General features: G+C 38.0%; 1 protein-coding gene across 1 annotated transcript in view; it reads right to left on the reverse strand.

Moving 5' to 3' along the window:
- The window catches only part of sall1a (spalt-like transcription factor 1a), a 54,924-nt gene that overhangs the window by 27,513 nt on the left and 2,220 nt on the right, over positions 1-25,191 (reverse strand). Inside the window, exon 2 of the mRNA XM_014980553.2 lies at positions 16,290-16,448. Within this exon, the coding sequence (XP_014836039.2) occupies positions 16,290-16,448 (159 nt within the window). The remainder of the gene's footprint in view (positions 1-16,289; positions 16,449-25,191) is intronic.

The raw sequence follows: 25,191 nt of genomic DNA on the forward strand, positions 1-25,191 counted from the left end.
AAAAATCCCTCTCTGAAGAAAGCAACCATGGAGCCGTTATGAAGGACCGCTTGAGTGTGGAGCTGTGCTTAGCCCTCGCCCTCTGATCACTCTGACACGTCCCACAGGTACTAATTACCGAATCCACTCCTCAGAGGAGTTGCGAATGAAATAACATAGAAGTCGCTTGACATTTGGGCACCTGCTGGAAGATTCACAAGGATAATTGGGACACAGCTGAGAGGGAGGTCCAGCAAGTCTGCATTAGCTGATAAAATGGATTTAGCTAACTCTCGGCATAAGGCACATCACCAAAAACATGGCCTTAGGGGAGCCCTAAGAGGGTCAACACAGGAGGGGAGGGGGAGGGCACAAGTGTTTCAAGTTTAACAACTAGTCTGTGGACAATTATTTGAGAAGTTTCTTGAGATGAAGATAAAAGGCTTACCCGTAACAAGTTCTGATATTCTTGACTGCACATATTGCATTTGATCCATTGTGCCACTGTCTTCAGATTTAAGAGGCTTTCATCTTCAAAGACAACTTACCTGGAGCTAGGAGGAATGCTCTCCTTACAAAGTACACCAAAGTACACCTTGAACCAGCCTCTGTGGAAAACAGGTATCACCTCAGCTATATTAGAGAAGGCGGTTTTTTAATTGAATGATACACTGCACACTTTCTGCCTAAACTTACTCGAAGTTTCAGGCACACATTTTCAACAGAGTAGGCGCTGAAGAAAATATGCTTCTCATTACAAAATATGCTGTATTGATTGGAAATAGAGGGTGGGAGATGGAGGGAGAGTAGCATTTAACTGACTTTTATGACAGTTGTTAAGTCATTTCCTGCAGCAGTGGTTTATGACTTTGCAATAACCTCCATGAATGATGTAATGAGAGATTATGTTACTTCCTCCCGCTTTTATTATCTGCACGTCTTAATACTAACAAGCCAGTGTGCACTCACGGAGGTTAAACTGGTATCGGTTCTGTTTAAATTTATTAGCATGATATTATTTAGTTTGATCTGGTTCAGAGAAAACAAATAAGTGGGCACAGTCTATGAAGCATCAGATTAATGTGAAGACAGATCACATTGTATTAACTACAAAATAATAAGGGAACACCATCATGTTTTTCAAGCCAGAAAAGCTAAAAACTTTGGATTTGGGCAAGAATTCAGGCCTCTTATGTGTTGCTAATCTCTGGGAAAACACAAAATGCAGAAGTGAGCTATGCAGAAAAAGGGCTTGTGAATGAAAATGGCTCAAGAAAGATGGATTTTTCCCTCACCCACAATAAGATTTCTCTCTCTAAGAAAAACTTTTTGGCCCTGTATTATGAAACAACAGCGGCATCCCGTCAAACCTTAAAGTTTGGAAGGTTGAAGTTTCCAATAAAAGGCAATGTTTTACTATGTTTTTTAATTTCTATGCCTGTTCAATATATCTGCTGCCGCCCACAAATTGCTATAATATATAAAAGTGCAAGTGACTTTTGTGGGGCCAACTGGAGGGAGAAAACTATCTGTAGATGAACTTGCAGTTTGTTGGCAGGTATCAACAGAATAACATTCTGACATGGAGTAAAACAGACTGATTATGTGTGGAAAAGTGAGACTTTCAGCTGTTTCCGTTCATTGTTTTACACAACCTCTGTAAGGCTCACTAATATAAGGCAGGCTACTCATGTGAGTCAGTAGTTGAGAGGAAATGAAGTCCCGATGCATACCAGAGCACATCAGAGTGTTAATGCAGTCGGAGCAGAAACAAAAATATCAATGTTTCGCTGAATGTTAGCAAAACTTTATGCTTTTTAAATAGATTTTTCCAGACAGGCTGGACATGCAATGAAGACTTTTAATTTTCTGGACAGGGTGCCAGTTTCTTTGGTCTCTATTTGATACAGAAAACATTTCTCTTGACCATAAAAATTATTTTATTAACTTTAATTGTATCTTAATCCTTTAGTCCTGTGTGGTTATGCTTTAGTCACTGATGCACAAGTTTATATATATATATATATATATATATATATATATATATATATATATATATATATATATATATATATATATATTTTTTTTTTTTTTTTTTTTTTTTTTCTTCAAATTTGGCAGACAATTGTTAGCGACATTCATCAAACACAATAATAAAGGAGAATTGTGGATAATATTCATTAAAAAAGCTAAATGTTTGATACTCTTTTTACTTTTGTAAAGAATTATAGTCTTGTAGAACCACATTTACTGTTAAGGGCAAAAATGAATAAGAGCTAAAACTTGAGAAAGACAGAAAAAGGCCCATCAGAAAAACATTCAATATCACCAAATGTGACAGTGTTGTGCCATCAAAATATTTCCTAGTAGATATAGATTAAGTAATGAAAGAACAACATTCTTAAATGTTTGTAACCATGTAAAAATACTGCAAACACACATAAAGACAGGCACACATATATTGCTAATCAAGCCTAACGCAGGTTGTAGCAGTAAAAGTTGGTAAAGAATGAGTCACATGAAACAAATGCTGTGGCCCCAGTCAGTTTCTGTTTTTTTCTTCTTCTTTACAATGGACCAGTGTTTCAGACGAGCAAGACAGTTGCCAACAGAACATATCCAATTGGCTATGCCTATTAAAAAGACAAAAAATAAAACAAGCTAAACAGAAACTGAGTTATTTACAAGGGGAAACAGAGGAGGAGCCACTGGTTAAAATATTAAGACATATCAGTGTGAAACACAAAGTGAGTAATGTACTAATCCTATGTGTGAAATGCAGCAAACTGTGGACAGACAGTGCTATAAATTTGTTTTTATGACAGCAGCCCAAGAGAGACAGTAAGAGTGAAGTGCATCTCAGTTTCCTCAGACGTATCTGAACATGTGTAACGGCATTATCAAATCCCTAAAACACCACTGTCGGATTTGGCTGCAGTCAGAGCTATGTGTGAAACAGGGAGATTACAGTGTGTTGCTGTCGTGCCCCGTCACTGTGAAAGGGCTTACTAGTTATAAAACATTTTAAGATTATATCAATCTGGGTTTTGGTAAAAGAAAAAGAAAGAAAGAAATAATAGTGTACAAGATGAAATCAAATATATGTACTTTATTTTGTGTAAATACAGTGAAACTGATTTTTTTTTTGTTCATGGATATCATACCCTACGACTCAAATGCCTTGTCATTATTTAAAAAAAACACATTAATTTTCTACAATTTATGTTATACACAGGATAATAAAGCTGGATTTTCTGATCTCCCTTCTTCAGTTGCTCCGATTTAGCCTCTTTGTCATGAGGATTTTAGATTTCCAGCTCATCCGTGATACTGTGAACACTGTGGTTTTATTTCATCCGTGACTAACAACAAATATGCACCTCAAATCACAGTAATCCACATGTTTGAATAATTCTCAATGTGAACGGTATGTGCATAAAAGATGCAGCATCAACAACTTGCTGTCATGATTTTATGCTACAACTCTGAACAATTTGCTTAGTCCTCAGATGCATTTATTTAGGAGAAATAAATAAAAACTATTTTAAAAGTTATTAAAACACATAAAAAATTTAAAACTTTCATTTTCCTTGAAAATTTAAGAGAAATATGCTAACTTTTAAAAATAGTGCCACTGAAAAGTATATAAGTAGTTTATATAAAAAACCAGTAAACAGAAAACTACAATTCTAGGGGTTTTTTTCTGTTTACATCTAGCATTTTTTTTGAATGTACTTATTTTTCCCAGCTTTCCCATATAGGTTGTAGTTCTCTACATAAGTCACCAGTTTATCACAGCTGAAGACAAAGTCGTGCCGAAGAGAAAAAAGAAAAAACAAACATGTAAACCATACTGTGACCTAAGGGAAATGTTGAATGATCAAAACTCAAAGATGCACAGGGAGAACGTGCAAACTCCATGCCAACATTTTCCTGCCTAGTTTCAGCCAATGGTTTTCTTACTGCAGAGCAATAACACCAGCAGCTGTGCCACTGTGCAATCTGCGTTAGAGTTAATGTAATGTGCTACTATGCAATGTGCAATCCAAACCAACCTGACCCAGCGTGAGAAAGTATTCTTGTCCTGGCATTAGTAATCGGTCGTGGCAACGTATTTTATTCACGGACATGAGATAAGTCTTCATCTTCTCTTTTAGTCCAAAAACGGTTTTGGTTTTGAAAGTCGCTCAACTCACTGGGTTTCTAAATGCTGCCAGAATTTTTCTTCTGTTTTTTAAATTACAGTTTTTGTCACAATCAGTGATTTGTCACAGAGACAGAGACTGCAAAAGAGGGCTTTACATTTTTGGAGTAGGGTGCCATTTTGTTATGTCTCCAAGCGGCTCTCAGAAAACATTTATTCAAAACATAAATCACTGAAATTATAGCTGGAAACGTTCTCACTAGATTTGTCTTGTGTGGCCGCTGTGTTTGGAAGTCCATCATGGATGGTTTTGTTTCTTAAACACTGACCTTAACTGAGGTAATTGAAGCCTGTCATTCTGTAGATTATACCAGCTTATTTTGTGACGTCTTTTGTTATGACCACCACTCTGTTGACTGTTTCATGTTTTCTCATAATTTTTAATAATCACTGTAGCTAAATGAAGACCCAAAGTCTCAGAAATGGGACGGAGAACCTTGAATTTGTTTAGATCTGGGCATGACTAGTTGTTTTTCCAGATGTTACAGATAACTTTGTGTTCCTATACGGTGCTTATTCTGAGGGATTTCTTGATTTTAGATGTCTGGATAGAGTCAGGTCTGGGTGTGGCTAGTTAAGTAATGATATAATTGGGGGAATTTATTTTTCAGATAGAGTTAAAATGGTTTGGACCGTTTTTGCTAAATTCCTTTCTCTGCACAGTGTCTTTCAGTAGAAGTAAGACTGACTCAATCCCAGTGTTTACCAAGATTGAGAGGACTAAGGTGAAGGGTTAAATCCCAACAAGTTGGACTTGAGTCTGGCAAAGAATATTTAGTGCCACAACTTTCTGCAGAACAGTCATTTTTGGAGTTGAGTGGTGTGGAAAAGCAACAAATTTTTCTTCCTTATTAAGTTCACCATAAAGTGATGAAGATGAAAACAGGCTATTGTGTCTTGGGCTTCTGAGGCCAACAAAACATTTAAGTTCTGAACAATGATCCCACCTATGATCCCTAGGCTCATCAGAAGTCCAACATTACAGCTGCAGATATAGGCTTCAACCTAAACAGGATTAATGCATTAATTTATGCCTTTTTCTTGGATTGAGAGTTTTAAGGAATGCCATGCTGCCCTGCTCTTTTGTGCAGTCTTGCTCCAGTGCCAGGAAAAGGGTCCGCTCTTTAATCCACACTGATTCAGCAAACACGGAAGTCTTATGGGCTGTGGGACCAGATCTAATTTTGCTATGTTTTCTCCAAAGAAAATGTTTATTCCCTCAGAGATGTCTTCAGGCAGATGGAATTGTGGATGACGGATTTAATCAGACTAAGACTCATGCTTTGATTGGACATCAGATTAGGATTTCAGACTAGCATTTTCAATATTCTCTAGCTGTACTACACATATCCTCTTAAAAAACATACGCCTGCAGAGCATGCTTGGACATCTGTAGGGTTTTAATCCTAAAATATAAATTAAGCAAAAAAGAGGAGCGGCAGTGTACTGATTGCTACACCAGGGATAAATTCAGCTAGCAGTGTCTGCAACTTATCACTATGTAAAAATAACATTTTTACATAGTTTCACTATTTTTACATAGTGAAACATATTTTCATGAATTCTTTCCACTCTTCAGCTTGATGTCATTAAGGCAGTTATTTTGCAATCTGAACTAATCTGAGAACACAATATTTCCTCCAGTCGATGCTGCAAATTGACAATAGCTTGACTACTTATTATTTGGCTGGCCTTCATCTCATTTCCTCGATGAAACATGTTTTTCCTCTTTTTTTTGTCCTATCATCAAAGGCATACCTGGGCGTCTTTGCTAATTGATAGCAAATTGGAAAGGCAGTTCACTGCCAGACCCTTGCTGGTTGGTTTGCAGTCATAAAGACATATCATCTGCATATTATGAATTAGATCTACCAACCCAACCTGAATAAGGCACACTGTTCTTTTTATCACTGACCATTTTAATTAATATAAAGTGGTAATCTCCCAGTACCGCCCACCAGATAGTCTTTGGGTTGGATATAGAAACATTACCAATGTAACAATAAAGTTATTGACTGATTTTTATCAGTTGAATGTGAACAGCAGCAGCTAACCCAGTGGACAAGATTTCAAGCTAAAACCCACCTCTGTTCTTCAAAGATGAGGAAAATAACATATAGAAAAGTGGGATGAGAAAATGTATCTTCTAAAACTTATCTACTCTCTTCTAAAAACTGTTGAAATGGCAAAAAGGAAATCTCATTGTGTGTGCTTGTGTTTGCATGGTTCAATAAAGGATGAAACGGCACACAATGTGCTACAATCTGCAGTTAAACAATGAAAAAGTGAAAAGAAAGATTAAAAAAGCATATGTTTAAGAAGTCATTAAGAGGGACTGAGCACAGCCTGCTGTGGACTTGATTTACACTTGGAGGTAAGCCATTGGTGGGTGTAAATAATGCATTAATTTTTAAAGAGTTTTTTTTTTCCTCGTCTTTCAGTGATAAAAAAAAATCTCCATCTGGTCAAGTGTGAAGTAGGACAGAGCAAGATTAGAGAATGTTCTGTTATCTTATCCGAGCAAGGGCTTAATGTCTGCACAGTCAACGCTCCTCCAACAAGTGGTTCATTAAAGCAGAATGGCATAATGTTTAATTCCATGTATTACAGATGTGCTTTGGCACAAAGTCCACCAAGATGAAAAGCACAAAGTGAAATGTGGATTTACATTACAGTTACGACTAAATCTAATTAGAGATTGGAAATATGTGAAAATGAACCATGTGGTGGACCGGTGACCTGTCCAAAGTGCCAGAGTGTAGCTAAACTTATGCCTGCTGAGTGAGTCCATTCAGCTGCTAGATTTGGGGTATTTTCACAACAGAAACTCTGTGATAGTTCATGCTGAAGAGTACTTCTCTACTTTGAAACCACATTCTAGACAGAGTGGAAAACCCAAGGTGCATGCTAGCACCTTGGGTTATATATATATATAAACATATCCAGGTTAAAAGTGAAAAATATGGGACTTTTAGACACGTGTTACTGAAAATAAACTTTTGCTTATACCTCAAATTGCTGTAGGAGTATTGAGAATATATAAAAGTGGCTTTAGGTTGGTTTTCATTGAATGTTCAGAGTCTTAAGTACTGTAATTACTTGTAACCTTTGTATGGTGTTTTAGAGAAGAAACTAAGCAAAATATGAGTTTTTAAAGTTAAATTATCTTTACCTGGTTGATAATTAATTCATGTTACTTCAGAAAACCATGACCAACTCACCAGTGATGTTTTGGAAACTAGAGTCTCTGACATTTTTCCTCATATTCATCATGTTTTGATAACAACAAATATTTTGTTCCACCCAGGGTCTCTGGATGTCAGTGTCAATATTCTACTCTGTCTTAGGTTAACTCATTAATGAAAGCCACTACGATGTTTGGATAACTCATCACCACAGCTGACCTCACTGCATTGAAGACTTTTGCTAGAAGTTATTTTTAACCTTATAACCATCTTTTTTTTATGTCAGAGCTATGATATTATGTTTCCTGAAATCATGATAAAATTACAAGTTTACTGTAAGAAAATTCTGATGGATTACTTTTGTCCTATGATGAACTGAAACACCTTTGGAGTTTGAGTGGTTTAAAGCTGCAGTACGTAACTTTTATAAAAAAAATAAATACAATTTTAGATATTTGTTAAAATTATCATTATGTTGTGACAATGTAATAAGACAGATAATCTGTGAAGAATTAAGCTCCTCTGCCTTCTCCCAGTAGTTCCAGTACTAATATACCGCTCATTCAAAAACAACCAATCAGAGCCAGGAGGAGGGCCTTAGCGCTGTCAATCATCCTCGTTCTCACCCCTTCCTCCTGGCTCTCTGCTACGCTACATCTTGTGCACTACAAACATAGCCTGCCACAAATGCTAAAGCTAGTTAGCATGGCCACGGATGCCGGTGAATCAATGGTTTTCTTGGAATGGTAAGTTGTTTCTCCACCAGTAGCACTTTGAGCAGCATTGATTGGCAGCGTTAAGACCTCCTCCTGGCTCTGGCTGATTGTTTTTGACCGGGAGCGGTGCATTTCTTCAGACAGCAATAGCAGCTCAGGATGGAGGTGGAGGAGATGGATCTTTTCACAGATTATCCATCTCTCATACAGTCACTATGTTGTGACAGTTTCAACAAATATGGGAAAAAAAAAATCATTTTCTGTAAAGGCTGCATACTGCGGCTTTAGTTACTCTTTTAAGAACTCTCCGCTGGACATTTCTTAAATATGGAACCCAATGGCAGTTTTTCCTGATTCTCCAAACTGATATCTCTCTGATTATAGTCAAAAGCGGTTAAGATGATAATTATCAATTTATTATCTAGATAAAGTATTTTTTCCACTGTTCCAGTAAAATACTTCATTTCTTCATGTTCTTAACTTTTAAGCTATATGGACTTGAGCACCCAGGACAAAAGGGACAAGAGCGCACCTGCAATCCACTCTCTGTCCCGCCTGTCCACTGTTCATCCTTATTATTCAGCCTTATATCTATAATTCATGAAGGTCCTTTGGCTCGGTCTTTGCCACCTCCCCCTGTAGAGGAGTTCAGGGGTATAAAGCTGCTTTCTGCCAGTATCTTTTCATGCTCAGAATTGCAATTGCTTGGACCAATCTTCATCCATCAACTGGGCCAGACAAGGACTGGCATGATTTTACTTAAATATTATTAAAACTTTGAGCTTTCTACACACATAAATTAGGAGTTGCAACGCCACTACGTGGGAAGAATGTATGGGAGGTGAAGCCACAGAATAATTACACAGTAAGTAAAGAAGCGTGGCTTAGCATTTTGAAGACCAGGGCATATGGAGGAAAAACCAACTTGTTGGGTTATTACAGTTCGTGTTGCTTATATTTAGGAGGAAGGGCTTGTTGAGTGAAGACACCATTTTGACTTCTTGGGCTCAAGTGGAAAAAAACTGGGTGAAGAAAAGTTATTCAATAATGTGTCCGTCCTGCAAGAACTGTTTTGACATGTCCTCAGGCAGGGATCTGCAGCCCCACTGGTGAACGGAAGACATCGCAGAAGTGGGAGTCAGGCCTGCATGCCAATAAACATCCTTTTTATTGGCTTAAAAGCAAAAGATGCATTTCATTCATTCACTAGGTCAGACCAACCTGAAAGTGGAAACACTAGCAGAGATAAAGAGACCAAACATCTGTTGTTAAACGCAAGCAGGCTGCACTGTGACATGTTTGCAGTCTTGTCCTCTTTAGAAGTTTAGCCTACAGGGATCCACTTCAAACACTTGGCTTGTGACATCCTTTTTTTTTTTCCAGCTACAACTGTTTCTCACTCTCGCCATCGTTATCTTCCAGTGGGACTAGAAGAGGGACACCTTTCTCCCTTGATTGTTTCTTTATTTTGCTCTGTACTTGTAAGGTGATTTCCTTGATCATGACTTCATGTACTGCCTTCCTCATGTCAGTAAACTTAATTAAATTACATGATTTGATTACATGTCCCATTTGGTCATGCTAAAAACACAAACCTCAATGTATTTGAATAAGATTGTATGCAGTGGACTACAAGAAATAAAAACCAAAATTGCTTTGAAGTGAGAAAAATTATAAATATTTTTCAATTTAAAATTAAAATCTGAAAAGTGCAACATGCATTTCACTTTCAAAACAACTGCCTTCAGAAGTTTCCTAATTAGTAAAATCATTTTGTCAGTGTAAATCTTAAGCTACTTCATAATTTAATTTGATTAGGATGATTTAATGCACACTGCAAACTTGATAAAACTGTAAAGTCCAACATATTTTAGTTAAACAAAAGAGAAGAAAAAGTATTGAAATAGGCAATAAAATAACACAACCAAATACATAAAGTATAACCAGGTTTGAATTACATTGTGAAATAATATAAACCCCTAACCTCATTCAAAAATATATATAAAGTCTAAAATCTTTAACCTACTAAGAATATATCTTTCTTATTAGTCAGCCTCTGTTGCAGCTCATTTATATTTTCACCTGTGGACTCTTATTTCCTGCTCCTTTAGAGCATCAAGTCAGAAACTGAGCTTTTCTATCTGCTTGTAGCAATTCCCATCACTTTGTTATGGACTCTGTGGGCGTTCGGGTGTCACTGTCCTGAGCACTGCACAGCGTGAAAGTGTTAGCTCTTCTCAACTGTTAATCACAAATCCTTCATGGTAAAAGTTTATTTGAACCTCATAAGTGGCGTCATCTTTTTCATATTGGATGGAATCCTTGAAATCGCTTTTTTGAAGTCCCTCCACAGTAGCAGGTAAGAGCAGCTGTTTTTCATCTGCTTCCAGGTGAAAATGTGTCTAATGGGTCATCATGTTGGTTGTTTTTTAAAATTCTTACTCAAGCAAACATGGCATGTTCCCTACTACAATTAAACTTTGCGGACTGGTATATATGAAACACTTTGTCGAGAAAAACTAGTGCTTTCCTCCACAAAAGCAAATCAAGATTATTCCCATGTGGAGACACACCATTTCTATAGTTTTTCTTTAAAGACAGCAAAACCTATTTTCAAAGACAGCAGTAAGACTGAGACTGGGTTGAAGATTCACTTCCCAGCAGGACGACAAACCTAAAGATACTGGCTGTGTGTTTATAAGAATGTTTTTGTTCAACGTATTTTCTAGTCTAAGCCCAATTGAGAATCTGTGGCAGTATTTGAAAATATACATAAATATCTGTATACATATATACACTTTGTGTTATCCTACAATGTCTTGCTTTTCTTCTGTCATGGTTTCTTGCTTCCTTTTGCAGTGCTCCAACTTTACATTAGGCCTCATCAGGCTTGCGTGTCGAGTGATGATGAGATTTGATCCCACATGCTGGATGATCCTGACTTGATATCCCACACACAGCTGACTGTTAAGCAGGTTAACTTCTAAGTCTGAGGAGGAAAGGACACAGTTATATTTTGACACGCTATCGAGTCAAGGCAGAACAGGCTCTTAGAACACTTTGCCCATCATTCCTTTGCCAATTTTCAGGATGTTTTTTTTTTCCAGTTTAATCAAACAGCAAAAGACAAAATACTGACAAAAGGTGTGAAATTACAAAGGACAAAATGATTGAAGCCGCGTATTGAAGGGAAAAGCTGTTCTTATTAGAATGGGCCTCCCTCCAGGAATTAGGAGTGTATGCTTGCTGGGTGCGGATAGAGAGGAGAAGGGAGTGATAACGGATGGGACATCTGCTGAACTGCAGGTGTTTTCTGACTATCATGAGGGTAAAGTCATGACTTCATCTAGAGACACCATGTTCCTATATCCAGACTTTGTATGTGGTTATAAGAGAGCTGAAAATAATAAAAGAAGATTCTACTACAGGCTAAAAACACAATAATACAGAGCTAGGATTATGTTTTCTCAAGGGCCAAGGAATATTTATGTGATTTTGCAAATTAGTGTGCATTATGAAAATAATTTTAGAAATATACGGAAAGGTAAACTATGTTTTTGCACTGTTATATGTCCATTAAAAAAATACAATATTCATACTTAAAGGCAACTGAGGGACAAAAACATTTATAAGACTATATCTTGACAGTGTTTATTTTCACCTGATGAAGTGTTTTCAAACAATCGTCTTATTGGCTAATCAACTAATGGTTTTTGGCTCGCAAAATGAACGGTCCTGTATCTCAGGAATTCATCCCACATCAAACACCGCTTGGTATCTTATGATGGTTGACAGATCTGACATAACATCATGAGATCTAAGCTTACATCTTGTGCCCAGACAAACAGCTTTAATGCCCTCATCATGACTTCAGAAGAAAGGCAGCGGCAGGCCTTACATGAGAATGAATGTTAATGCAGCTACACTTGCCCACAGATGAAGAAGACGCCATTATTTTTTGCAAATACAGCTGGCAGGCAACTTAAAAGGGCCATTAGACTGCTCTTGTAATTGTTGAAAGATAAGAGAATTGGGAAAAATGCAACCAGGGGAGAGAATGGAGAGAGGCGAGGGAAGGGGGCAGGAGGCATTCTTCAAAGCAATATCAGTTTTGCCATTAGCTCAATTTGAATTGATTTTCTTCGCTCAAACACTAAAAAACAGATGCTAAGATGCTTTTCTCCAACAATGGCTCAAAAGAGATCTAGTCTTCTTGGGAAAAAAAGAAGGAAGAAGCAGGAAAGAAACAGGGAAGGAGAGAGAGACCACAGAGCTAAGCATCTCTTTGATTGCTACCTTGGGGCTATGCTGAGCAATTACTAGCTGGAACATTTAAAGAAGCTGATTACAGACAGTCAGGGACTGAAAGCAGTCAGACAGACCTGGTCCCAGGTAAGACAGTGTCCTCTGGCTATCCCACCACCACGCAATACTTCACAGCAATCTAATATCAACACATATCTAATACCAAGTACTTCAAAAAAGATGTCTGTCAAATAACAGAAGGAAAATAATAGTGATCTTGACAATGAGAGTTGCCTTGTGGTTTCGTACGTTACAGTTTTTCAATTGGCGTTTGCTAAGTACAATAGGAAACAGGAAGAAATGATTTGCTTTTCAAACAGCAAATGCACTAATTGTTAAAGGCTTACATTTAGATCATGTCTTGTCATTTGAACGTAGTAGTGTCCTACAGGCTGAATGTGGTACATACGTTTTTATTGAGTCCAAAACTGAAAGGTGTCTGTTTTTATATGAATAAAACACAAAATCATAAATGGTGTGCCCAAATTAACCAATTTTGGGCTTAGCCGTAGTCAAATTAAAACATGTAAACAGAACTAAAACCTTTCTTAATCATCGTTGCAGAAATGAAAGGTCCAAGAGGGAAACCCATACCACTATCCAGTTGATCCGTCAGTCCTATCATTGAGTTTCTTTGTCATTCCTTTAGTTTTATCTTGAATTATCCCAGGATCAAAGCAGAGATGGATAATAACAATGGCAAAAGTCAAAATATCAAAGTTCCAAATAGGAAAAATCTACTTAAATCTTCACAAAGTCAAAAATCTAACTTTGGAGGTCAGACATTTCTCATCACTCCTAGCTCAAATTCTAAATTGCTAACTTTGTCAACAAATGTTGTGTGAAGTGTGAAAATAGATTCTGTTCAACCGCTCACAGAAACATCTTGCAACATTGCTTGAATGTAAACATGTCAATATCAGCTTGTATGGGTAAAAGTTAAGGGTTAACAACGACCACTTAACACTAAAGACTGAACAAACAATGGGATATTTAACAAAATTAAAAAGTTGAGAGTGACATCACGAGTAAATCTGACTTCCAATCTCTGAGGTAAATGAAACTTATCACAAGGCAAGGTGTGGAGAGCAGAATAAGGGGAGACAGAAGGCGCAGGGGAAGAGGTAGATCATTTGTTTCCAGTTTTCTCACAGCTCCAGGCCTGGCACTCCTACTTCTGTTGATTTACAGCCTTTCTCAACATGACCACATCTGAGAGACGAATAATTAGAAGGCCCTAAAACTGTGCAGTTTAGGGTTGTAATGAAATTTGTTCGCCGGTGGTTGTATTTTGGGAGTGAAGTTAAGGTAGAGAGGAAGACAAAGAGCCAAAGGTGAGCTTATTTTGACATTGTGTTGTTTTTTTGCAAGGACATAAGAGTAAAAGTACACAGATGCATGCTCAGTCACACAGTCTTGTACTATAATCCCATGCATAAAGGGGTGCTTTGTGCCCCCTTTACAAGATCATTTTTATTCACACCAATTTCTTGTTATGGTGATTAAATATATCCCAAGTGCAAGGGTTCAATTACTGGGCAGTCAAGCACCACAAAGGGCCCTGGCTGGGAGCTAAGGCTGGGGAGTGGGCTTGCTTGGCCGGCTGACAAGTTGGCTTGGTGGCTGGTGCTCTGGCTGAGATCTACAAGACGAAGCAGTTCCAGACCTCATCTTCAGCTCCCCAGTTCAGCTCCAGAGTAGCGCGAGGAAGAGAAAAGCTGCGGGGCCTGGCTGAGGGGAGCCCTGGCTGTGTGAGCAAGCAGCTGCCTCCCTGGCTCTAATGAACGATGAAACTTCAGGGGAGAGCCAGAACACACCCACACCACTGGATAATTCTCCTGGTCTTGCTTAGCTCTAAAGTTGTTGTGTAGACACAAGTGGTCCAAACAATAAATCCCAAGATCTCACAGGCTGAATAATCATGAATTCGAAGCCACAAGACAGACATGACAGTCAACAGATCATTTGTATTTTGTACTTGTGCTTCACTAAAGCCATCCGAGTGATAACTGATTAGGGGATTCTTCACAGTTGTCATCAGTAAAACAAATCTTAGGAAAAATTGCGATTGCCAATCAAATGTGACATCCAGCCAGGTGACCCAAACCACCAAACATACCCACCAGCAAGAATGGCAGCTCTGGAGGTGGCCCTTCTTTAATGGCACAATGCCTCGTATTCAGATCCTAGGGCATGCATCATTTACTCTGGAGCTACTGGTTTTTGTCCACCTGTCACCTGACCCTTTCTGCCACCGCTGGAGGGGCAGTGGGGCTCAGGTGGGATTGAAAAGGGGAGCAGGATTACAGGAGCAATCACTCATCGTCACCAATAGTATGTCACAAATAGATACACTTCCCTTCTTCAAACATGGACAGTATCATTTAATTACATGCCATTTATTTAGATCCATGTGCTTTAGTGTGTTCAGGATCACCATCCTGGTAGAAGGGAAGTCTCAGGTACAGTCTCAAGTCAGGGTCACAGATTATAAAAGGTTTTCTCTGTTTTATCATCTCTGAATGTTTGCTGTGTTCTAGACTGGATGCACACTCCAAACAGGACTCATGATTTCCTTCGGTTTGCCACTCTTCCATAAAGGCAAAACTTTAGAGTGCACAATTGTTTTCCTGTCAACAGATTTTCCCACCTGAGTTCTGGATCTTTGTAGCTCCTCCAGAAATACCATTGGCCTCTTTGCGGCTTTTCTGATTAGTTCGGTCCAAACAGTTCAAGTTAATAACCATGTCTTTTGTTGTACTCTTTCCATTTTAGGATAGAGGATGGACAGAAAATTGCTCTGTGAGAGTTTTTATTTATCTAATCTTCTCTTAAATTTCTCCATACCTTTATCCCTAAATTGTCTGGTGTTTTCTTGATTTCATTTTGCTGTTTTTCACTAATGTTCTCTAACACACAAAAGCACATTTATGTTAATGTTTTTAACACTACAATATGACTGTATGTTTGAGAAGTAACAGAGACATGGAAAGCTGCAACCTCTTTGTGTCCATGATCCTGAAATATTACAATATTGTGCTGTGCATAAATAGGGTTGGCAAGGGAAAACATAAAGCCATTAATAAGTTTGTGGGAATACAAGTGATGCTAAAGTTAAAGATTATAATGGAGACAAAGTAAGAAAATAAATAAACTAAGGTTTAACAATGATTAAACAGGTATAGGTATTAAATATGTTCTGGAATAAAGACCATAGATTTAAGTCGGACTAAAATTTGTTTCTCTAAATTAAACAACAATTTAACTAAGTAGATTATTTGTCTTAAAGGAATGGTTAATATTTATTGATGTAGGGTTCTGTTGGGACATTATGTGCTGATAGTATCTTACCTGCTGGTGGAAAGTCCCAAGAACTTCAGTTAAAGCTAACAAGCTAATGCCAAGATGCAACACACATCAGACAAATCTGACCTTTAAAATGTCTTAATGGTTAATATGAAAACTGCTTTGTAAGCATTAACACTACTGTCATGTCTGCATTAGATAGCTATTATGTACCAAAAATGTTTTTTGTTTTTTTTTGTTTTTTTTTGTTTTGTTTTGATGGGGGTTTTTTAATGTCATATGTAGCCAAACTTCTTTAGGACAGTTACCTACAGTGGATAAGATAGTAACAGCTGTAACGTCTCTATAGAACCCCAATTTAAAGAATCCAAACAATTCCTTTCAGTCTGTTTATGTACTACTAAATCAGTCTTCACAATTACTACACTGGAAGGATTACTGATAAGACATAACCTGCTCCATACAGCAGTGAAACACTTCAATGGACATGTGTGGACCTTTTTTCTGTGTCCAGCCAGCCTTTCCCTGCTCACTTTCTAATCAGGGAAGGGGAGGGTTAAGGGGCGGCTGGCCAAGAGGACTGAAGAATCTTACTAGGATGTAATCCTGTCCAAGTGGCACTGGCTCTTTCTTCTCTGTTGTTAGGACTCTTTGTGGGGCTGCAGAGCTTGGGGCCCGGAAGGGAGCAGAGGATGTGCAGTGGATGTGGCAGCATGGCCTGAGCAGAGCTGGATGTGGGAAACGACGAGGAACCTGCACAGTCCAAACATCAAAAATACATTTCAATCATGCTGCTATAAAATCCTTGAACATTTTTAAGACCATTCTCTTCATCAGTTTGGTTGTTGATATACATTATAACTTTCATGATTATTTTATTCCCAGTTTTGGTTCAGAATAGCATTCATTTTAATAGATAAGTAAAAGAAAACACTCACTGAAAACAAAACAATAGTAGCTAAGGCAAACAGTGAAAAGTAAAAATGTCATGACAGGAAAATGTCATAACAAGGGAAAGAAAACCAGCTATGAAGTCTCTAACTTGAATGGAAGCTCAGATGATGAAGACTGTTGGCAAGGAAAAGATAATCACACAAATGTTTGTGGAGACTATCGTGGATCAGCATCCAGTTATAGTCTAGCCTGGTAAAAACCAGTTCCAAACGACTGGATCTGATTTTCCGTAATCGCTGAAGTTTGGCCATTATGTACGCAATGTGCCAGATCGATTAAGATTAGTGGAAACATAAACAACCATTCCGCACTGCGAAGACAGAAGTGCCAAGCAAAAACATCTTTTTCCAGCAATAAAATGTCTTATATATCCCTCTTGATCTAACTTTAATTGTTCAAAATTTGGAAGGGTGGCCAACACAGACTGAATGGCTTTATTCGCTTCTATTGCCAAACTTGGAGAAGACTAATTTTAAAACAGTGCAGAAAATCAACATCGTCATTCAGGCCTCCTCCTTCTGTTCGCTGACAGAGGTACAAACACCAATATGGCCTGCACATTGACACACGATTGATATGAAACCTCAAACTGGTACACATTACCTTTTCATAGCTTCAAAAGTCAGTTGTGAAACAAACAAAAAAAAAACACATGTGTGATAAGGAATGACTGCTTTTAATGGGGGTCTCTAATTACAAATCTGGTTTAAGAATAAAAAAGGACATTAAGAAGTATTTTAGTTTTATGCTTTAAGGTTTGATGAATCTAAGGTATAATCTTACATCAAAATAATTTAATATTTGATTGCACAAAAAATGGGTGTGTATGTAGTCCAAAATTCATACATATGCATTTTTCTCCTTTTTTTTTTTCTTGAAACATCTGTTGTTCAACGCTTGAACAAGCTTATGGATACATGTGCAAATGTCAATGTGGGATATGTATCCATACCTTTATATGTGTATATATCTTTTTTATTGAAGCCTGTTTGTATGACAACAGTGTCACTGGACCATCTGTGCACACTCTACTTGCCTTTCTGCTCCTCAAAAAGAGGCTGTCTAGTTAGGCAGGCATTAAGCGGGTGGGGATGGAGCTCGGTAGGAATGCGGCCCTGTGTATTGTTTGTAAAAATAAACCATCTGTGCAGAGATATTTGAAGAGAATTTATATTATACAGCTGAAAAAGCAAGCTTCTGTGTGTGGACTGGTGACGCAACAGGACCACACCACAAGTTGGAATCTGAGCGTATTCCGGGAGAAGGAAATAAAGAAATTAGAGGTGTTTTTATCTGGTTCTAAAATGTCACAAAATAGGAGCAGCCTGCCTCTGTTGAAGTGAAAACAGACGGCTCTGTGTGTAAGTATGTAGAACAAAACTGGGTGCAGAGGAAAACCCTGCTGTGTAAAGCTAAGACACTCTGCTGGCACATCACAAGGAGCAGATGTGGAGACCCAAGAAGCCTGCTGCATGCGACCGGCCATCTGGCCAAGCTAAATATTGCCTCAGTGCACCCCTATTCTATTTGCCTTTGGCACATTTGTATTGTCCATGGTCACACATAGGTACACCCCAATCACTGTCAACAGGGAGGGGGTTTATGGAGGTGCCATGAGGGTGATTAGTTCCACTGGTAAACAATGGCCAAGCCTCGTTGTGTTTGACTCTGAGCGCTCTACAGCAGGCGTGAATGGCACGCAGAAGAACAGCACTGCCACCGCTCAATGGTGTCTGTCTCTTTCTGCTAAAGTAACATCAAACAAACACAGCAAACAAAGGCGGCGGCTGAACGCAGAGACAGAATCAAAGGCTTGATGTCTGCACAGAGGGGCTGCAACACTTCACTGCTTCCAAAATGCCTTCTGCCCAAGACGGCCAACATTTCTGGACACAAACAACAGAGTGAAGCACAGCTGAGGACTCAGGCCAGCTGTATCATACAAATAAATAATTGCCACTTGTTGCTGGCAGCGTAGAGCATCTTTAATAAAAGACAAAGGCTAACTATGTCGTTTTCTGTATTATTAACACAATTATACACTAGAGCGGCAACTGTTATCGTTACGAAGTCAAACTTCATCTTATAAATGAGCTATGTACTTTGCTGACAGCTTATCAATGTCTTATGTCAGTTTTAACTTGTAGAAAATTTCAAGAAGAAGACCTTAACATTTTGACATACCTGTGAATTTGCTTAGGACTTCTTGAATCATTAACTTTCTTGCTTAGTTAGATCCTAAGGTGTTAAATTGTTTGTCACTGTGAGGTTTAAAACTCACAGTGACAAACATTTTGTCACTACAACTCTAAAAAATGTTCAGGAAGATCTTTTTTTTAACAAATGTTTCCACTGAGATACTAAGTGCATCTGTGTTGTTAAATACTTGATCCTAATGTCAACACATTCTCATTTGAATAGAATGGAAGGAGTTGGATAAAAGCACAGAGCCATGTGATAAGCTTAACAAAAAGAGTGTTTCAGCCCTGTTGTAACCCTAAAAAAAACAGAGATAAGTCAATAAGGCTTCATGCTTGAAGCAATTTAATCCATAAGCAACATTATAAGCAGGTTAAACATTGGTTAATAGTAAGCAACCACAAATAAGTCCCAGCATTTGACAACATCAATCTTTTGCCATGTTGGACTCCTGTAGCTTTGGCAGTTCAGAGTCTATTGTAAGGAAATGTTGATATTTACAAGGGACTTATAGACTAATATTGATCCAGGGTCCTTATCTACTAGTTTTCATGAGTCCATTAACACCAAAATAACTGCAAGTGGGGTGTTTAGAAACTTTGCAAAAAATGTTAATATTCATAAGTCATGAAAATAGTTACCTAATACGGAGATAAACTGATGTGAGGGGGTTTAAGTGCATGAGTATGAAATGAAAGTAGGAAGAGTCAAAATGGCAACTCATGACAACAAGATAGGAAACAAAATGACAACAAGATGACCCAAATCTGCAACGACTCTAGCAAATCCTAAAATGCTTCTGAAAGATGCAAGAGTGAAAGTCTGGGGTCCATGCAGGGTGGGAGACCAGACCCACCGACACATTCTGGACCATCTGCAGAGGATTCATGGCGCAGGCTGACAGTCAAGCCCTTAGAGACAGTTAGAAACCAGGAGAATGATGTAGTGTTACAAACAAGTGAAGTATTTCTACTGACAAAACCATGGACAAAACACTCCAATTATACAAAAAAGTAGTTGTAAGCTTAGATTGGTGCAACATATCTGAAAACTCAGTAAGGCTTGTGTTTTGTCAGCACTGGGGTTTTAATATCTAGATGGTGTCTACAAAGCAGTTAGAGAGTCTAGTTGACTTAAGAGAGCAATTGCAGCATGTTCTTCTAAACTGATTTATAGTAATTTGTAACAACACAGTTTCTGCCACTCGCTCTGGGAATACAAAACCAGTCTGACATTCAAACTGTGTTGTTATCCCAAAGCAATTTTACATCCCATCTCTCCCCAATATATTCACTTCTCATTCCAACTTATTCACATTTGAGTGTGGTTGTGTATCATCTACTAAGATATTATTTTCCAAGTATTTATCTACCTTTTAGCTGGACAAACTTTCCACACAATGCAGGCCATCAATAATAAATGTATTATTGTTATTTGCACTTTAAACAACAGAAAGTACAAATAAATAATTCAATAAGCAGGTGCTCCATTATACATTAAATTATTTGTTATTGTAAAGACTAATGTTATAGACTGAAAATCTCAACATTTTAAAGTAATTAAATTCCATTGTTTTTCAAAATACTTTGTAAAAAATGGCTCCATTTCACACCTGAAAAGGTTGGAATGACTAAAACTACTAAGGTATGATAAGGCTAAATGACTGTAGTGTCCTTATATTTATTCTGGTAGATACTAACTATGAAAGAATTGCACACTATTGGTACAGATCTGATCGCAGTAATGTTTTAAAACACTTAAAACAGGCCTTGGATGCTTCGCGCTGCATGTTGCAGTCCTCTGCTGCAGGACACAACCTTATCTGAGCATCATTTTAAAAAATACATCCGTCATTAGTCTCACCTTGGTCTGCTTGCATCACAGACCAGGCATTCCATGTCTTCCTCTAATCATCCAAGGACCAATATCCTGCAATTAGTTCAGTTTCCACACACTGCCCTCAGGTCCTACTTCAGCCTGGGAAATGGGATCCAGTTCCCTTGCTAAGCCTCTGCTTTGGTGCTACAGAGACACACACTCACAGTGAAGCTCTGATGGGGCTGTTATCTGTGACTAGCATAGGAACCACATGTTTTCCATACGTTCCTTTCATACATTATGCCTTGTTAGTTAGCAGGAGGCAAGACAGTTTGGGTAAATATATCCTGGTGATTTGGTACATGCATACATACTTATAACTATATTTACACACATGCTGTATAAAAATGCAAGTAACCACTTTTTTTCTCACTGTCTGATATTAATCATACTAAATGGTTCCTGCTGTAGGTCAGAAAAGAACACCAAAATTATTTCTATTTCCTTTATACCAGAATGAGATGATTTATTTATACTTTCTTGCAATTGTGGAGTCTATATACCCTAATATCACTATAACTCTAAAGGGTTTGTGAAACCTCCAATTGTGATGTCATTTTTAACTTTGTAAGTTAATTCGCAACATTTGAGTTAATTGGAACCACATCTGTGGATGCATTTTAAGGCTCATCTCAAACACACTGCTTCTTTGTTATGGAAAATAGAAAAGAAATTAAGCAAAATGTCAGGAGGATAATTGTAGACCTCCACAAGTTTGAATTAGTCTTGGGTGAAATTCACAGAAGCCTCACAGTGCCACATTCATCTGTTCAAACTAACAAAAAACACTGGAATGTCCAATCACAAGGAATGATGACATTAATTCCAATATTCCAAAATGGAATCTGCAATCATTTTTGTAAATGTGATGAAATGTATGACTTACTTGATAAATAAAAACTGGACTCTCCTCCTTCTGCCACAATCTGAATTTATTGAAATAGTTCTTTTGGTTACATTTGCTCTTGTGGCAATGAAGCAATCTACTTATAGATTCCTAATGATGATCATCTTAATGCAATAATAATTTGTTTTGCATCATTAAATAAGTGTCATATACTGACAAAGAGATTTTGAATGCATAATATTTTTTAAAATAAGTTAACATTTAATGCAGTCCAAGTATATAGTTGAGTTCCTTGCTGTATTGATAATTGATAAGGGGTAAGATTTAAAAAATGTTGTGCAGTTGCATCATTATACTATTAAACAAGAAGAAAAGTTCGGTGTCCTAAAGGTGAACTTGTTTTTGTGTGGAATATCTATCCTCAGAAAAAAGCAAAAGACTATGAAACTGAACCTGTTGTTATTATTATCACATTTCTGTACTGACATGGGCTGAAAGGCTACTAAAATGGAAGAAGCCACATAAAAACATAGATTACAGTTTACAAATAAACTCAGTGCAAAGACCTTCATTTCTGGAGACATACTTTGTGATCTGATAAATCTAATGTTGAAGTATTTATCCATAATGGCTAGTGGAGGAAAAAGTGAGAAAATTGTGTGTATGAAATTGCCATGTCAGGAAGAAGTTTCATCGTACTGTTCTGAGAAGTCTACAGGAAGATATCCAAAACTTTGTCCCATTTTGCACAATATACAAGGCAAATATACAAATATTTATGTGAATATCTTGTTTTAACTATAAGTGTAACATCAAGGGTGCTATGACACATCTCAGTTAGCTTAGATCTTCATAAAACATAAAATATTCTTTAATGTTTTTTATGATTCTGATTCACCTGAAGAACAAGTTCTTGAAATCACAGCAGCTCTCTAGTGAACTGTTGGACCGCGATGAACTTCAAACGACACATGGAAACCATTATATGTATGATACATGCATCAGTTGGCCCCTTCTTATCGCATCACAACGGGCTAATAATTGCTTGAGAATAGCAGACTTTAGAAAGTGTCTTAATTAGTTTATAAATTCTGCCAATTATGCAGTGGAATTCCCCCTCAGGAGTCACCTTCACTAATCTGCTTCAAGCCTAAGCAGAATCAAACCGGGCCGGTGTCACGGAGTCAGAGACTGTCGTGGGGAAAAGGCCGATGGCGGCGAGTGTGTGAGCCTGCGAAGGGAGTGTGTGTGTGTGTGTGTGTGTGTGTGCATGTGTGTGTATGCCTAAACAGAAGATGGCTGTGCTGTTGACCGGCAGATCATGTGAGCACAACACACCAATTGGATTAGCAGATTACCAAAAGATTTGCACTATGACCTTTGTAGGGCACTGAGGCAGCCATGTATTTGGGTGAGGTTGGTGCAGGATGTTACTGCTTATTTATAAATACAGAAAACACAAACGCACACACACACACACACACACACACACACACACACACACACACACACACACACACACACACACACACACACACACACACACACGCACACACGCACACACACAAATAGAGCCCAACCTTTCTCTGGAAGGACACAGTTGAAGACACCACAACCTAATGTTCCAATTTGAGGATTACAAGTATGAGGGAGATTAGCCATCCTCTAAAACAATAAGCAGGATTAAACCTGAGACACTACTTACGTTTGACAGATAGATAGATAGATAGATAGATAGATAGATAGATAGATAGATAGATAGATAGATAGATAGATAGATAGATAGATAGATAGATAGATAGATAGATGTTATCAATCAATCAAATTTATTTGTATAGGAAACTGCTGAAGTGCTTTACATGATAAAAACAAAAAATAAAAAAAATCATACAAACATGCTGTCAACAATTGAGGAACCAGTAACAAATGTTACATTTTGATGGGTGCAATCAACAAAATCACCAATACACATCAAATATGTTAGTCAATATTCCATTTTCTATGGTTCAAAGGCAACTCTAAGCACAGTTTAGACTAATTTAAATCAATTAGTCTTGATTTAGAGGAACTCAGGGTTTCAGCTGTTTTGCAGTTTTCTGGAAGTTTGTTCCAGATTTGTGGCGTAGAAGCTGAATGCTGTTTCTCCATGTTTGGTTCTGGGGATGCAGAGCAGACCAGAATCAGAAGACCTGAGTGGTCTGGAAGGTTGATGCAACAACAGATCTTTAGTGTGTTGTGATGCTAAGTCGTTCAGCAATTTACAAACTAACAGAAGTATTTTAAAGTCTATTCTCTGAGGTGCAGGGAGTCAGTGTAAGGACTTTAGGTGATGTGCTCTATCTATCTTCCTGGTTTTAGTGAGAACATTGCCAAATAATACTCACTTCTGGCCTTTCACATCTTTGTGGATGTCATCCCTGCCTATAACAAGCTTCAGCATATGTAGGTTCCTCCGTAGACATTTTTTCTTTCCTCTGTGGTCTTCATTCAGCAAGGCTGAACTCACTGGGTCACGCATGGCTGCTTGTGGTTAGAAGGCAACCTCCCCAGGAGACTGAAGCGGGCTTGTTTTGCCCCCGCAACTCTAATGTGTAGACACATTTTCTCCGAGCCCAAAAGTGGCGTGCCAGTGGCCCTTGCTGTATCTGATGACCCCGGGATCACCTCTGCCGCTCCGTGATGTATTTCATTTCCCATGTCTCTTGGCTGTCTGACAAACACAGGTTATTCACACATGTTGCTGCTGTTGTTCCTAATCCATTACACAGCTCACATGTCCAGGTCTGCCAGTAGCTGCTCTCTAAACAAGCAGAAAAGACATAGCTGTGCTGCTGCTGCCAAAAGCCTTTGAACAAAATTACTTCCTCTCACACGCCACGGCTTTAATTATGTGTTGGAGAACATAAAACAGGCCGGACAATTTGTAGTGGGAAATCATATTTCCATTGAAAGGGGTTCAGGATCTAACCAATGATTTATAAGAGGAATGTCATAATTATTTTTCAACACCAGGGCAAGTATCGGGTTTCAGCTAATGGGTGTCGAGCTGAAAGCACTAATTAGGTTTTGTAGTCGACTGACACCAGCAGAGAAAGAGAAGGTGCCACAATAAATAAGTTCTCACCGTGTAACTCAAAGCCTGTAATTTGAGTCCATGCTTCTGTATTGGGTTGTGGGAATTATAAACATCTCAACAAAATGCAGATAAGTAATTGTGAGGTGTCGCACTATGACAGGGCTTCTAAAAAGTATGATTACTGGAATAAGGCTGGAAGAAACAAAAGAGTGCTGCTTCATACATATTTACGAAAACAAAGCACATTCTGCAGTTCCACACTACTGTAATGCTGAAAAAGCAACCGCTTAGTTATAAACTTAAAAACAATTTTTTTAAAAACGTGGGCTAAATCTGAAAATTAAGCTTCTGATTGAAATGCATGCTTGTTTTTCAGAAATAATGGCAAGATTTTTAGGGAAATTAAGACCATCTATAAAGATGGATTGCTCATACTTGTCCAAACATGACATAAATCACCAACTAACTTGCGGGCAAGTGTTGTTTTTCTTCTTGGCGCCTGACATAAAAAGCTATAAAATTATGTAAACATAGACTGTTAC

This window comes from Poecilia mexicana, unplaced genomic scaffold, assembly GCF_051168715.1.
Source record: "Poecilia mexicana isolate PSO_F unplaced genomic scaffold, ASM5116871v1 scaffold_3, whole genome shotgun sequence".
NCBI classification, from domain to species: Eukaryota; Metazoa; Chordata; class Actinopteri; order Cyprinodontiformes; family Poeciliidae; genus Poecilia; species Poecilia mexicana.